Source organism: Caretta caretta, chromosome 2, assembly GCF_965140235.1.
Source record: "Caretta caretta isolate rCarCar2 chromosome 2, rCarCar1.hap1, whole genome shotgun sequence".
NCBI classification, from domain to species: Eukaryota; Metazoa; Chordata; order Testudines; family Cheloniidae; genus Caretta; species Caretta caretta.
In genome coordinates, this window is record NC_134207.1 from 72,704,092 (window position 1) to 72,718,898 (window position 14,807).

General features: G+C 39.9%; 1 protein-coding gene across 14 annotated transcripts in view; it reads right to left on the reverse strand.

The window, feature by feature from the left end:
- Positions 1–14,807, reverse strand: part of SNTG1 (syntrophin gamma 1) — a 525,384-nt gene that overhangs the window by 199,311 nt on the left and 311,266 nt on the right. For 11 of the 14 annotated variants that reach the window (XM_075125232.1, XM_075125233.1, XM_075125239.1 and 8 more), the window contains 3 exons: positions 14,337–14,380; positions 14,187–14,228; positions 1,756–1,887 (listed from right to left, as the gene is read on the reverse strand). In XM_075125232.1, coding sequence (XP_074981333.1) covers positions 1,756–1,887; positions 14,187–14,228; positions 14,337–14,380 — 218 coding nt within the window. Of the gene's footprint in view, positions 1–1,750; positions 1,888–14,186; positions 14,229–14,336; positions 14,381–14,807 lie in introns of those variants that run through there. The other 3 variants (XM_075125237.1, XM_048840629.2, XM_075125241.1) reach the window with 2 other exon arrangements.

The window sequence follows — 14,807 nt, forward strand, 5'->3', positions numbered from 1 at the left end:
GGGTAAACCCCTGGCAGGCCACAAGACGCTTTTTTAACCTGAGCACCACCACTTCCCACAGTTCCCGTTGGCCAGGAATGGTGAACCGTGGCCACTGGGAGCTGCGAGCAGCCTTGCCTGCAGACGCTCAGGTAAACAAAGCATTTCACGGCCCACCAGGGCCTTACCCTGAAAAAGTTGTGAACCAAGTTTGGGAAACCCTGCTTTAGATCAATACTTGGAACTACCTCCACTTATTTAAGATGCCCAAGCTCTAATCTCTGTTGAGAAAAGCATTTTTAGTTCTGCAGTTAGATGTGGTCAAATGACAAAAGAACTATATTGTCACCTGAAAGCCATGTAAATACCCTTTACTGCCACTCTGTATGATGGCAGCATTTCAGGCACAGATGAATAATTGCGCTGCATCTAGTTGAAGTAGATTGCAAATATGTAAAACTGCTGTGTCATTAATGTCCTTAGCATTTGTAAAAGTAGGATTTTACCACATCCTGGACAAATTCTAAAGCCCTCTTCATCTTGCCCCCCCCCCCCATTTCATTTGGGAAAGGTATGACCTCCCTGTCCTAAATCTTTTATGATGTTTCTTGGAATGGTAAATCGTTGATCCATTTTACCTCAGAGATGCCTGCATTCAATGACAGATGGAGTGATGCCTCCATAGGGGAGGGATAGCTCAGTGGTTTGAGTGCTGGCCTGCTAAACCCAGGATTGTGAATTCAATCCTAGAGGGGGCCATTTAGGGATCTGGGGCAAAACTTGGGGATTGGTCCTGCTTTGAGCAGGGGGTTGGACTAGATGACCTCCTGAGGTCCCTTCCAACCCTGATATTCTATGACTTTGTAAAATTTTTGGATCCTTCAGGAAGAAAGGTTCTGTACACATGCTTTATTCTATAACTTTCTCTCTCAGATAGTGATAATGCAGAAATGAACACAGCAAATTTGATATTAGATATTTATTTATGTAAATATTTGTACAAGAACTTGAGTAGGTAAGAGAGATGTGGTAAGCGTATTTTTTACTCAAAGTGTCTGTAGAAGCTTGCAGTATACGAATGCACTATATTGAGATTAATTATGTAAAAGGTGTTTAAATTCAGAACAACATTTTGCAATGATTCCAAAAGTGTGCATATTGTTTTCCAACACACACCAGTATGCTGTTATTTATGGAAATTTATCATTTAGGTATTTGCTTTCTGGTGTCTATCTGATGACGACTGTTGTTGTCTTATGTATCAATGTCTTTGCTGACTCAGCCGGGGCATATAAAGTAATATAGGACTGTAGTTTACTAAACAACATGTTTTGTTGTTTTGGGGGTAGTGTTTTCTCATTAAAATCTTCTCTCTCTAGCCTATTTCCATAGGCTATTAGTCTCAAATATTTATCAGAGAAAAACAGTAACAATATGAATAGGCAATGGTCACAGCAACTGCTGCAGGACTCTGTACCAGAAGTTTTACAAAATGGGCATCATTAGTAAACATTAAATGAGAGGACCATCCTGTTTCTACCAGCATTTCACCTACTATCCATGAATCTTTTACTACTGCATCCAGTTCCACTGGGCCCTTCCTTAAAAAACAAACACCTCATGTAGAACAGCAAGTGCTAGCTTTTAAACTTGTATAAAGAAACACCAGTGCTATCAGGGTTAGAGTGGAAGAAGGGTACACATCTGGAAAATAGGTACTAAGAGACCAGTGCTGACATACTGATACCAATACACCAGTACCATACTATACCATACTAGTGGTTGAGAAGTATGGGGTGGGCCTTCTGGAAACCTCCATGTATCTGTCTGGAACAGTCCAACACTGGATACTATTGAAAAATACATAGGGTCCATTCTCCTTTCCTCTTCCTCCTCCACCGAACAAAACTGTCAAAAGACAAAGACCCATTGTAGAGAAAAAAAAAAAGACCTAAAGAACTTTCAGGTGTAAGTACTCCCTCCCTGTGCCCTTCTGAATTAATTGTGGCCAGAACAATTGCCCATTTACTAACAATCACCATCAGAAGTATAGTATGCCACACAGTTTCCAGTTAGAGGAACAACAGTCATTGTATCTCAGATACTGCTGTGTGGTGAGTATTTGTAAATGTTAACTTTTTGCTGGTGACCAGTGTACATGTAAATTGCTTCACGTAGACATGGTTTCTAAGGGATCATTAAAAGATTTTTCCCCTTCCCACACTTGTTTTCATTTCAATCTGCAAAATGCTTTTATACCTTGATTTGTTCTTCTTTCTGTTCACTGGACGTGGTGCCAAATGCTGATAATGCTTGTTTGTGTCCATGTGTCCAGTTCCAATGGGTTATTATGGTGTATTTATTTCAAGTTAACAACACAGAGGTGGCTGTGTATTCTCAAATATAAGCCACACATTTGCAGTTTTAGGTTAACTGAGGTTTGGTGCTCTTTATGCATATTCTTATTTTTACTTGTATGGCACTACAGTTATGCATAGCACTTTTCAAAGCAAATAAACATGGAGTCTCTAGCCCAAAGTCAAATCAAATACAGCTCTGTATTTACAAAGTGATATCTTGCAAAAATGTTTTGGAAAAACTACTCGTGTTGATTTCTTGCGGGAACAAAAGGAAACTGTAGAGAAAATAGTATATCAATGTAAACCAGGTCACAAGCAAAGTGGTCTACACTTGTAGTGTAGATAAGGCAGGCTACACTACAAAACCAACAAACCAATCAGTGATCAGTCTGCTCAAGAGAAGCTCAGTAATAAAGTTGAACAGTAATAAAGTAATGGAGTATCAGAGGGGTAGCTGTGTTAGTCTGTATCCACAAAAACAATGAGGAGTCTGGTGGCACCTTAAAGACCAACAGATTTATTTGGGCATAAGCTTTCATGGGTAAAAAACCCACTTCAGATCTCAAGAAGTGGGTTTTTTACCTGAAAGCTTATGCCTAAATAAATCTGTTAGTCTTTAAGGTGCCACCAGACTCCAGAGTAATGAAGTTGTATATCAAAATGGGGCCGGAGAGCAATGACAAAACTTCTTGAATAATACAGTATGCTACCTGCTCACATCAGGCTTCACTTTAGCTCCTACTCTCTGATCCTCACTTTTCTGAGCATTAAATGCAAACAATCATTTTAATCCTTGAAGACATTTTCCGAGCTAATCAATGAAGAAACAATTTTATTAGTAGATTCATAGATATTAAGGTCAGAAGGGACCATTATGATCATCTAGTCTGACCTCCTGCACAACGCAGGCCACAGAATCGCACCCACCCACTCCTGCGAAAAACCTCTCACCTATGTCTGAGCTATTGAAGTCCTCAAATCGTGGTTTAAAGACTTCTAGGAGCAGAGAATCCTCCAGCAAGTGACCCAGGCCCCATACTACAGAGGAAGGGGAAAAACCTCCAGGGCCTCTTCCAATCTGCCCTGGAGGAAAATTCCTTTCCGACCCCAAATATGGTGATCAGCTGAACCCTGAGCATATGGGCAAGATTCACCAGCCAGATACCCAGAAAAGAATTTTCTGTAGTAACTCAGATCCCACCCCATCTAACATCCCATCACAGGTCATTGGGCCTATTTACCATGAATATTTAAAGATCAATTAATTACAAAAATCATGTTATCCCATCATACTATCTCCTCCATAAACTTATCGAGTTTAATCTTAAAGCCAGATAGGTCTTTTGCCTCCACTGCTTCCCTTGGAAGGCTATTTCTAGTGTATGTCTCATTGCTTCTGTTTCACTCAATCCAATTCACAATGAAGAAGTTTCTTATATTAGAGGTTGTTAAATGGACTGCCAAGTAGTGAAACAGATGGATTCTCAGTAACACAACTCTTGTTTAACTACAACTATTTTGAGGGGGGGAATAAAACAAATATAAATTATGAAAACATGTAATGCTGATTAATGTATTTTAACTCTACAGAATCAATGAAAGCAATGAATGAATATCAGACTTTACCTGAGATTGGCACAAGATTAGTTAAAATGACAATTTACACACCATAGGTAGATTTGGATTTTTATAAAAAAAAAGAGTCAAAGACACACATGCAAGATTACAGCTGCAGAATGAATCATCCCAGTATGAATGATTGTCTAAAAAAAATGTATACAACATAGAATAATATGGCAAATTATTTACAACAGTTTGTATCCTTGCCAGTCTACATGCACTCATTTCAGATAATTATGAAACATTTAGCAGATTATGATTAATTTCAAATACCATGTACTAAATACATTGTAAATATATTGGTCATGCCAATAAGTTGAGGTGGTGGCAGCATAGAAAAGAAGAGCTGGGGGGTGGGGAGGAGTTATTTAGCTACTTGTGAATACATATCTTTTGGAGTATAACTTAGAAGTACTTTTATTTTCAATTATAAATTTGGGGCTTATTAATGTTCTGATTACAGAATACCAACATACAAGAGGTCTTAGAATTCATGTCTAATTTTATCAAATTGGGAAAAGGGTAATATATCATTATATGATACAACCTATGCAATATAGCATAGAGATCAAACACCATAATAGTGAAAGATGGTGTACTTAAAAAGTGTTGTCATCACCATGGTCATATAACACATGAATCATAGGTGATTCACAGAGACCTTTTCCATTAGATGATCTCGAAACACTTTACAAACAATACTAATGAAGCCTCACAATAGTCCCATAAGGTCAGTATTATCTCCACTTTGCAGACAACAAAATGAAGACAGAAAGGAAATAGGATATGGCTAAGGCAAATCACTCAACAAGTCAAATCTGGGAATGGAATCCAGATCTCTGGACTCCCAGTCCTGCGCCTTAACCACTACATGACAATTGTTCTCCAAATAATGGTTGTGGAAAGCGGTTACCGAGACAGAGGAAGAATTACATTTTGTTTATTTAAACAGCACACACTAACTCATTGTTTTTAAAAAACCAAACAAAACAAAATCAGATAAGAACTTTCAACCTATGGGCTTCATTTTAAAACCTGTATTTGCTACTTTGTAACCAACAACACACAAAATAAGAATGATTCTAACAATAGACAACAATTGCCTTGCAACCTTGGAACCACTACAGGCTATGAAGTCAAAACACCTATATTGACATGTGGAACTCTCGTTTTAATTGATACAGTACTTGGCACAATGGCAGCAGAAGCTAGTGTGTCTGAACACGGTCTTGTCTAGATTTGCATTAGATGTACAAGCATACTGAATTGTCCTACCACCTTCCAAATCTCTCCTTTGAATAATAATAGTTTACACTTTTATCCAGGCTCTAAGATCTTTACAGACTTTAATTATTGATCATAACACCTCCATCAGGTAAGGAAATATTACTCCCTTTTTCATGTGGAAGACAGAGAGGGGTTGAGTGACTAGTCCAAAGTAACACAGTGAGAGAGTCAAGTGGCAGTCAGGATTAGGACTCCAGAGGCTTGAATAAGTATAAGTAGGGGCATAGCGAGCAGATCGAGGGACGTGATCGTTCCCCTCTATTCGACATTGGTGAGGCCTCATCTGGAGTACTGTGTCCAGTTTTGGGCCCCACACTTCAAGAAGGATGTGGATAATTTGGAGAGAGTCCAGCGAAGGGCAACAAAAATGATTAGGGGTCTGGAACATATGAGTTATGAGGAGAGGCTGAGGGAGCTGGGATTGTTTAGCCTGCAGAAGAGAAGAATGAGGGGGGATTTGATAGCTGTTTTCAACTACCTGAAAGGGGGTTCCAAAGAGGATGGCTCTAGACTGTTCTCAATGGTATCAGATGACAGAACGAGGAGTAATGGTCTCAAGTTACAGTGGGGGAGGTTTAAATTGGATATTAGGAAAAACTTTTTCACTATGAGGGTGGTGAAACACTGGAATGCGTTACCTAGGGAGGTGGTAGAATCTCCTTCCTTAGAGGTTTTTAAGGTCAGGCTTGACAAAGCCCTGGCTGGGATGATTTAACTGGGAATTGGTCCTGCTTTGAGCAGGGGGTTGGACTAGATGACCTTCTGGGGTCCCTTCCAACCCTTATATTCTATGATTCTATGATTCTATGAATCCTAGGTCCTTGCCCTAACCGCCTACATTATGGTCTCCTTTGAGTCAAGACATCTAGATGTCTTGGGGAGCAGTGATATATACAGAGTGACAATTTTAAAAGATTAACATAGCAATGTTTTAATCGTCACATGCATTACAAACCAGGTTCAAGATGCATGTCATGGATCCCGTATGTCCCATTTGTGCTAGTGATGTAATGGCACTGACTGCACTCCAGCATTGAACAACAGAGAAAGGATAATAGCAAATGCTATTACACATGCTATAGGACTGGCAGTGGTGAGGGGGGAACAGAAATGTCTAAGGAACAGGAATGTCTAAGAAGGAATAGGAATAGGAATGTCTAAGAAGATTTGTTTTAGCCTACTGGTCAAATTGGTTTAGAAGGATTTTCTAACTGCATTTTTAACAGAGATAATAAAAGAGGATGAGGGCCAAGTGTAAAAATAAGTAAACATACACACCCTATTCACATGACTGCAGATCAATATGCAAATATGTAATTGTGCATGCAAAGTATCCATGTGTACAAATTTGCATTCATGTTTCTTTTTCTTTGTTTTGTTTTTTGGGAAAGTGGATGTTGACCATCTCTTTTTACATGCATGGTCATATTTTTTAATTATCCATGTATCATTAAAATGTTTCCAGCAATTGTTCCTGTAGTGCCTAGGCACTAAAATAGCACATCAAACTGTAGTCCTAATTGCAACATATCACCACCTTCCCCTCTAGAAGTTACACAGAACTCTCTTTATTCTGGGTAGGAATTGAACTTTTCCTTCCCAACACATAACAATAATACCAAAAAAAAAAAGAAAAAGGAGAAAATTCTAATTCTATTATGGTACATTTTATTATTATTTTTCTGCCTTTTTGGCATATTAGGCAGAGATTTCATCTCACAACAAGCTTCAGAAAATACAAAAAGCAACATCCTAAACAAAATAGTTTTATATCGCTGTCACTTATCCTTAAGCACATCTGGTGCATTCAGCATTTGCACATTCTCTTTTATGTATACTGTTCCAATCAAATCTGGACTGAATGATGATCATTTTAATGTTCACATAAAAAGTTTTTGTCTGGGGTCAACTAAGGGCATGAAGCTATCCCCCCCCCTCCCCCTGAACTTCTGCATAAATGCCAATCTTATGGTACTGTACTACATGGACTCACAGAATGAGAGGTCATTTGGGGATTCAGATTGATATCTGCAAATAAAAAAAAATCACAGACAGTTGTGTAACTTATTTTAGGGCTTGTCGATACAGGGATTTAGTGTGCAGCAAGCCAGGTTGTGAATCTACAGTGCACAACATGCTGTCCACTAACGTCCTATATGATCACTGTTACAAGCAGCTCAGGATGTTCACTGTGTTGTAGCAGTGTCCACATGGCGAGCTGGTGCACGGCAAATTAGTGTGCTGTAGATTCACACCCTGGCTTGCTGTGCAGTAGCTCGCAGTGTAGACAAGACCCTAGAATTTACTAATAACTTATAGTTCTTATATATTTTAGATTCTGGCATAACAAAAATTCAAGATGGAATTTGGACAAGAGGGAAAATGAAAAATAGTACCTGAAACAAAATTCTGCTCACTTGCTTACCTCTAAATGAGACTGAAGGATGTTTGTTGTATTTCAATACAAGCCAGTTCCAGCTGTAATTTCCAATAGTGAATATAGTATGTGAGGAGGAACAATAAGCCATTTGTCTCTCCTAGGGAAAAAAACCCTCCTAAATTATGACCAAATCCCTAGAGGAGATAAACACTTGGAAACTCCTATTAACTGCTATGAGAATTGCGAAATACTCAGCCTCAAACAGGATTTGACTCTTAGAAAGTCAAAGCAAAGCACACACAATCTAATATAAAGTAAGCTCATTGGAGCAGGAACCACCTTTTGGTTCTATGTTTGTACAGCACCTAGCACAATGGGGTGCTGATCTGCGACTGGGGCTCATTGGCAGTATGCTAATACAAATATAGAAAGTATGTCAAAAGTATCAAAGGAAAGAAATGGGTTTGTTAGAAAGCAGAATAATGGCTGTTTATGGAAACAAATGGATTGTCTTAATCCATTTCCAGTGTAGCCACATCACAGAAACCACCATCACTGTTGGCAATCATTAATACCCTTTATTTATAGTTTCAGAGTAGCAGCCGTGTTAGTGTGTAATCGCAAAAAGAAAAGGAGTACTTGTGGCACAAGCTTTTGATGAAGTGAGCTGTAGCTCATGAAAGCTTATGCTCAAATAAATTTGTTAGTCTCTAAGGTGCCACAAGTCCTCCTTTTCTTTTTATTTATAGTGTCAACACAGAGGCCAAGGATTAACGGTCCAATCTTGTTGTTGCCGAAGTCAAGAGGAGTCTTGCTGTGGACTTCAATGACCCATATTGTCCCATCTGGACTCCTCTTTCCACATGAAACGGGCTCAGTTAGCCCCATGCCACTGCAATCCCAACCTACCTCCTGCAAAGCAGATCCAGCAGCGGACTCTCTGCAAGGTATGGGGCATAGCTGGCACTAACCACTTCAGGACCGTATGTCACTACTACCTGATGGTTCCAGGGGAGGAGTGCAGGACAGAACCCCCTCTTCCCAAATCTGTCTTGACTAGTGGGGATTGGGTGAGTGGGCCAGGCTAGAGTCATGCTGGGATGGCTGTTTACACCTCTGGCTGCCAGTGCTACATTTGCAGTACTCTTAAAGGAAAACTGTCTGCAGCTATCTTGGGTGGAGTATCCAGAACTCCATTTGTGGCTCCCAATCATGGCCGCTGCTGCCCCAGTGGTACAGTATGGGGCCCTTAAAAGGACAAGCATATGCACCAGCAGTGTTCCAGCTGGTAGTGTGTTGGAGGAAAGAGACATCCAGCCAGGAGCTACCCCTAAAAGTTAGGCACCTTTGTGATCCTAACTGCCCCTTTATGCAAGCTGGCAACGGGCACACCCAACATGCTATTATCAGAATATTTAGCCAAACAGTGTCTGGTCAGATATTGTATAAAAAATGTGACCTATTCGTTATCAATATCATTGTGTGATGTGTACGAAGAGTTATGTACGAATACTGATAATATGTTCTTAAAATGCATGATGGAGGCGTTTGATGAACAAGTTTGTCATAGACAAAGGAAATTTGTTCTGCCTGTTTGCCTGTGTCTCCATTGTAAATTGAGTAAAGTGATGCCAGAGACAATGGAAGTTCATTTGCATTTGAGGTCTGGTCTACACTAGAAAATTAGGTCAGTTTAACTACGGCAGTCAGGGGTGTGGAAAAATCCCCTTAGTTAAGCTGACTTAAGTCCCCATGTAGACAGTGATACGTCGATAGAAGAATTCTTCTGTCAACCTAGTTACCACCTCTTGGGGAGGTGGATTAATTACACAAATGGGTGAATCCTTCCTGTTGGTGTAGTGTCTACACTGAAACGCCACAATGGCAGAGCTGCAGCTGCATGTCTATAGTGTTTTAAGTGTAGACAAGCTCTCAGTCCACAGGAAAAGATAATTGAGAGGAGAGTGAGGAAGAGAGGATGGCATCTACTTCCTGGAGCATAGGCACCAGGGAAGAAAAAAAAAATTCTGAGGATAAACTTCAAACATATACATTTCAAAGATTTACTGGACTATAATAAGGTGGGAGGAGAACCCCAGAGTTATCCATCATGTAAGGCACAAATGGGACCCGCACTCTTGGAATCTGAAAGGATGGATCTCTCAACTATGTGGCTTGAGGACGTGGAGAACTGACTATAGCTGAGAAATTACCTGATACATGAATTGTAATCTGTTAAATTTTAGACACTAGAAAGCGTGTTTTATTTAGTTTTTATTCATCACCATTTCTGTTTCTATTATCTCTGCTCAATATCACTTAAATCTCTATTCTTTATTACCAAACTCATGCTTAGTTTTACTGTAAACTGTCCCAGTGCTGTGTATCAAGGTGAATAGTGTATCCTCAGTTGGGTTAATAGGCTCGTGCATTTGTACTGTCTCTTTGGACAGTGGACTTAATAATTTCTGTGAGTGTCCAGTGAGAGGGCCTGGACCACTACAGGGAACTATGGAACTGGGGTTCACTGAACACTCACTGGCAGAGTGTTGAGGAGTTTGCTGGTGAGCTGGACATACTGGCATGGGAGGGAGCTGACACACAGTTTAAGCTCCAGCAAAGCTTTCTCTTGCTGAGGCAGAGAGGTTACACAGTGGCTGCTGTTTCTGGGCACCTCAGAGAGTGTCACAGCACCCTAGATGGCTGCCAATGTTGATGACCCCTAATTTCAACCCTGAAAGAGTCCAGACTAAGCAAAGGGATATAGAAGTGGATGGTAAAAGGAGTAATGGGGAGGTCAGGGGTAGAAAGATCACCATGATCTTAGAAAATTCCTACAATGCACCAGGTGCTACTGCAGGTGAGGAGGCAAACTGAAGAGATGATGTGGGGGATCTCTATGAGGTGTTCTACATACAGATTTCCTTCCCATAAGTCTCCTCCCATGTTGATATGGACCAATGCGAGCAGGAGGAGACTCCTAAAGATGTATTCATCACAGTGCAGAGAACATGCCAAAGTTTCCATGCACTTAAAACCAAAAGGTCTTTGGCTTAAGTCATACATAACCTCCACAATGGGATACATATTTACCCTCAAAGATCATTAAGACTGAACCATCCTCTCACACCTATCTTAGGCATCAATATCCATCGTCACCCCACTTGAACCGCCCACAGCACCCTCGTGAGGTAAGAAAGTGCTATTATCTTCATTTAACAGATGGGGAGCTGAAGGCACACAGAAACGTAGGTCCAGATTTTTAAAAGTATTTAAGCAGTGCAGCTCAGCTATTTAGGAGCCCAAATCTCATTTTTTAACAGAGATTTAGTCAGTTAGGCATTGCAAGGCCAAGTTGTACAACATCTAAACTCCTTCCAAAATCTGGACCTCAGTGACTTGCCCAAGATCACACAGGAAGTGTGTGGAAAAGCAGGGAATTGAACCCAGGTCTACCAAGTCATAGGCTGGTGGTCTAACCACCGGACAGCCTTACCTCTCCCCTCTACTGTTGATCCCTCCAGGCTCAGACTATGGCACATTGGTGGGGCAGAATGAACTTTGCCCTACTGCATGCTGTACCAGTCTGTTCCTCAAAAGAGGACCTCTGTCTCCAAGGCTCTGAGACCAGCTAAGTTTATTAAGAAAGTATGAATAGATCTATACCTACTACATAAGGCAGCACTCACTTGGTTAAACAGTTTAATAAAAATGTTCATGTTAAATCATTTTTTTATTTGCCTAGTACAGTTGTCAGTAAAGCACAGTGACATTCCAGGGACAATTTATCATTGACGTAACACAATATAAGAACATAACATAAGAATGGCCATACTGGGTCAGACCACAGGTCCATCTAGCCCAGTACCCTGTCTTCTGACATGGCCAACGCCAGGTGCTTCAGAGGGAATGAACAGAGCAGGTAATCATCAAGTGAACCATCCCCTGTCGCCCTGTGCTGCACAGGCTCATTCACTGCTCAAATATGTAGATGAGATCCTTGTTTAAAACATATCAGCATCCTGCAAAAAGATTTGGTAGGCCTGAAACTTTTCATGAATAAAAAGAGGGAAGGAGAAATGACATGAATGAAAACATATAGAATGCTGTTTGCTGTTATTTACACATATTTGAATCTTTCAAGTTTGGCTTCACTTGGAAGCATCACAGAATAATCATTATATTGGTTTATTTTTTAAAAAAGTATTTTAACGGCTACTAAGACATAGAAATAAAAATTACCATATTGTCATACCATTAGCTTGTGGCGAGGTCTTACACTGCTGCACAGGCAGTTAGAGAGCGGCAAGCCCTCAGCTCCACCAAACTTGTACAGTGTAGGCCTACTCACACCACCCCTGTTGCTGTGACTGGGCTCGAGGGGGCACAAAAGTGGTTCAGGTTCCATTACTACTTTTCCTCATGAGCAAGTGACTCCACTCCCTCTATTCCCCAGCCAGCAGAGCTGGTAGGATACAAGTGGGGAACATTTTGCATCCCGCAAAGAGCTGTAGTATCTCCTTCCCCATTGCAAAAGAGGAATGCGGGAATGTTGCCTTCAAGCTGTATCTAAGACAAAATGCCTCCTTTATCTTATGGGTCTTAAGCTAGGTTTACCTACCATCTATTGCTATGGATATGATTATTTGCATGGAAGACTATTTCATGGTTCTTTCATTTGTATATGCTATCAAAGTAGTAAAAAGTTTGAAAACAGACATATAAAGTAATCTCTTAACACACTAAAAATGCTCAGATGTCAGTTATTTGTTTACAAGTTATATTTACACACTTTCCAGGAAAGAAATACTGTGAAGGCCAAACATATAGGTTTACTAAGAGAGAGAGAAATAAAGATCAATCTGGGATAGTGTTGTTAAGCTAACAGGAGCCAACACAGCTTAACTTTCATTTTATATCCTACTTACATAATCAGATGTTCCTTAAACTGCAGCTCTACCTGGATCACAGTCTCAGAATAGAAATGACTGGCAGCACATCACCACAGGTTTGAATGTTTCTTTGTGTGTGGATGTGTGAGTGTTCTCACCTTTACTAGTCCCTTGTTTTCCATTCTTGAAATTCCAATAATTCATTTCAATCCCCTTGAGGGATTTACCACATTAATTTAAATGATGATTACAGTAAAGCGCGTGAAAAGATGAAAATCTGATCACTATTGGAAGGCCGAAGCTGGAAAATACAGTAAATAAGGGCCTATGCACACAAAAGCGGTTATGATTAAGCCTTTCTTAGAGGAAGCTATATACTGAAGGATGGTGAATCATTTCCATCCCAAATCCCAAGCACAAATCCAAAAGTGAATGTGCACTCTGACAAGTGGCATTAGTAGAATGGTTTAATCTTTCACACGGCACTAATCTGTTTCATCAGAACTTCATCTCAATTTGTCTGTTGCCATGCTGTCTGCATTTCAATGGCAAATCTTCAACAGCCTACCATACACCACAACACAATAGTTTTAAAATGTACCAGGCTGTTAAATGAGTATAGATCTTCTTTGCAGAGGTGCTGGAATAATTTGTATAGTGGGGGTGCTGAGAGCCATTGAACCAAACTGTAAACCCTGTATATGATGGAAACCACTTCAAGCCTGGGGGTGCAGCAGAACCCCTAGCATCCCTAGTTCCAGCACTTATGCTTCTTTGTATTTGTGATAGAGACTAAACTTCTGTACATGTCCTTATTACAACAACACTATAAAACTTTGCCTATAAATTCCCTGGATCTAAATTGAATTTAGGTATACTCTTTTATAATCATATTTGTCTCCCCTCTACAGTACAGATTTCCCCATTCTAAAAGGACTTAGAGGAGCCAAACTCCTTACATTATAGTTGAAAATGGAGGTCAAAGGGGACTGGCAAATAGAATAGGAGCCAAAATATAGGAGACTTTATAAGGCAGTCTTGATATGAGAGAGGACATTGTATGTCTCTCAAATACACACTATGCCTGTCTTTTCTCCTTAATGTCCTGCTTTTCCACAGAGCTATTGGTTTAATAGAAGGACGGTTTCTTTGAAAGCTGATATCCATAGGAGGAAAGACAGAAGAATGACCTTCCTTGGAACTTCCCGCCAATCTGGAGTGATTGACAAAGCTTTTCAAACTGAAATGAAAAGCTAGAAAGCAACAGTACTGATGAAGTTTAATAGAGACGGCCAGACAGAGCAAGCTTGGAATAAGTTCATCCAAACTTCCAGTAATAAAGTGCCCAACTCTACTCAAGGAGAACAGATTTGAGGGCAGTAAAGAAAATCTATGGAGAAGGAATTGTATTAAGGGCAGAGCCATTTGGCAACCTAGGAGGCATAGTCCGATCTGTGAAGAAAGAATAATGATGAACAACACAATGATGTCAAGTATCAGAGAGGTAGCCGTGTTAGTCTGGATCTCTAAAAGCGGCAAAGAGACTTGTGGCACCTTATACGTCTGTTAGTCTATAAGGTGCCACAGGACTCTTTAACGCAATGATGGTGCACTGAATGTCAATGTTCTTAACAACCCCAATGATTAAGAAAATGAATCCAAGCTCACCACTTCTTCATGCCTGCATTTTCTTACATTAATTCCATTAATCTGTTAAGGGGAAAGAAAGACAAGACTGACTCTGTATATCATAAATAGAGATTGTAATTTACTTTTCTGGAAAAAAAATTCTAAACAAACATTAACAGTTTTACATACCTGTAGAATTCCATCTCCTATAAAGAGCAAACCTGAGAGTTCAGCTGTAAACAACAGAGAGCATATTTTTCACTTAGATATTTTTTCCAATACAGCATATTGAAAAGACATACACCCACACTTTATCAATTTATCTAGTATATATGCCCAGCTTGGGTCAGCTCTGAAAATGTAAAATGAATAATGAAAATTTAAAAAACCCTAAAATATATCAATACATGGTTTTGATTCAGATTTCTTACTGCACCAATATTTCTAACTACAAATACCAATGTATAGAGTTTACCAAAAAGTGGAGGGGAGAGGGAGAGAAAGATGTTCTGTACAGTCTTATCAGGAGACTCCCAGCAGACCATCTCTTGGTCTCCAACCTCCCTTAGAGCCTGAGTTCAGCAGATGTTTAAGTGTTTTGCTGAATCTAGATAAACTGTTGCATTGGTCCCTCAATGACTGAGAAAAGATGGACTTTGC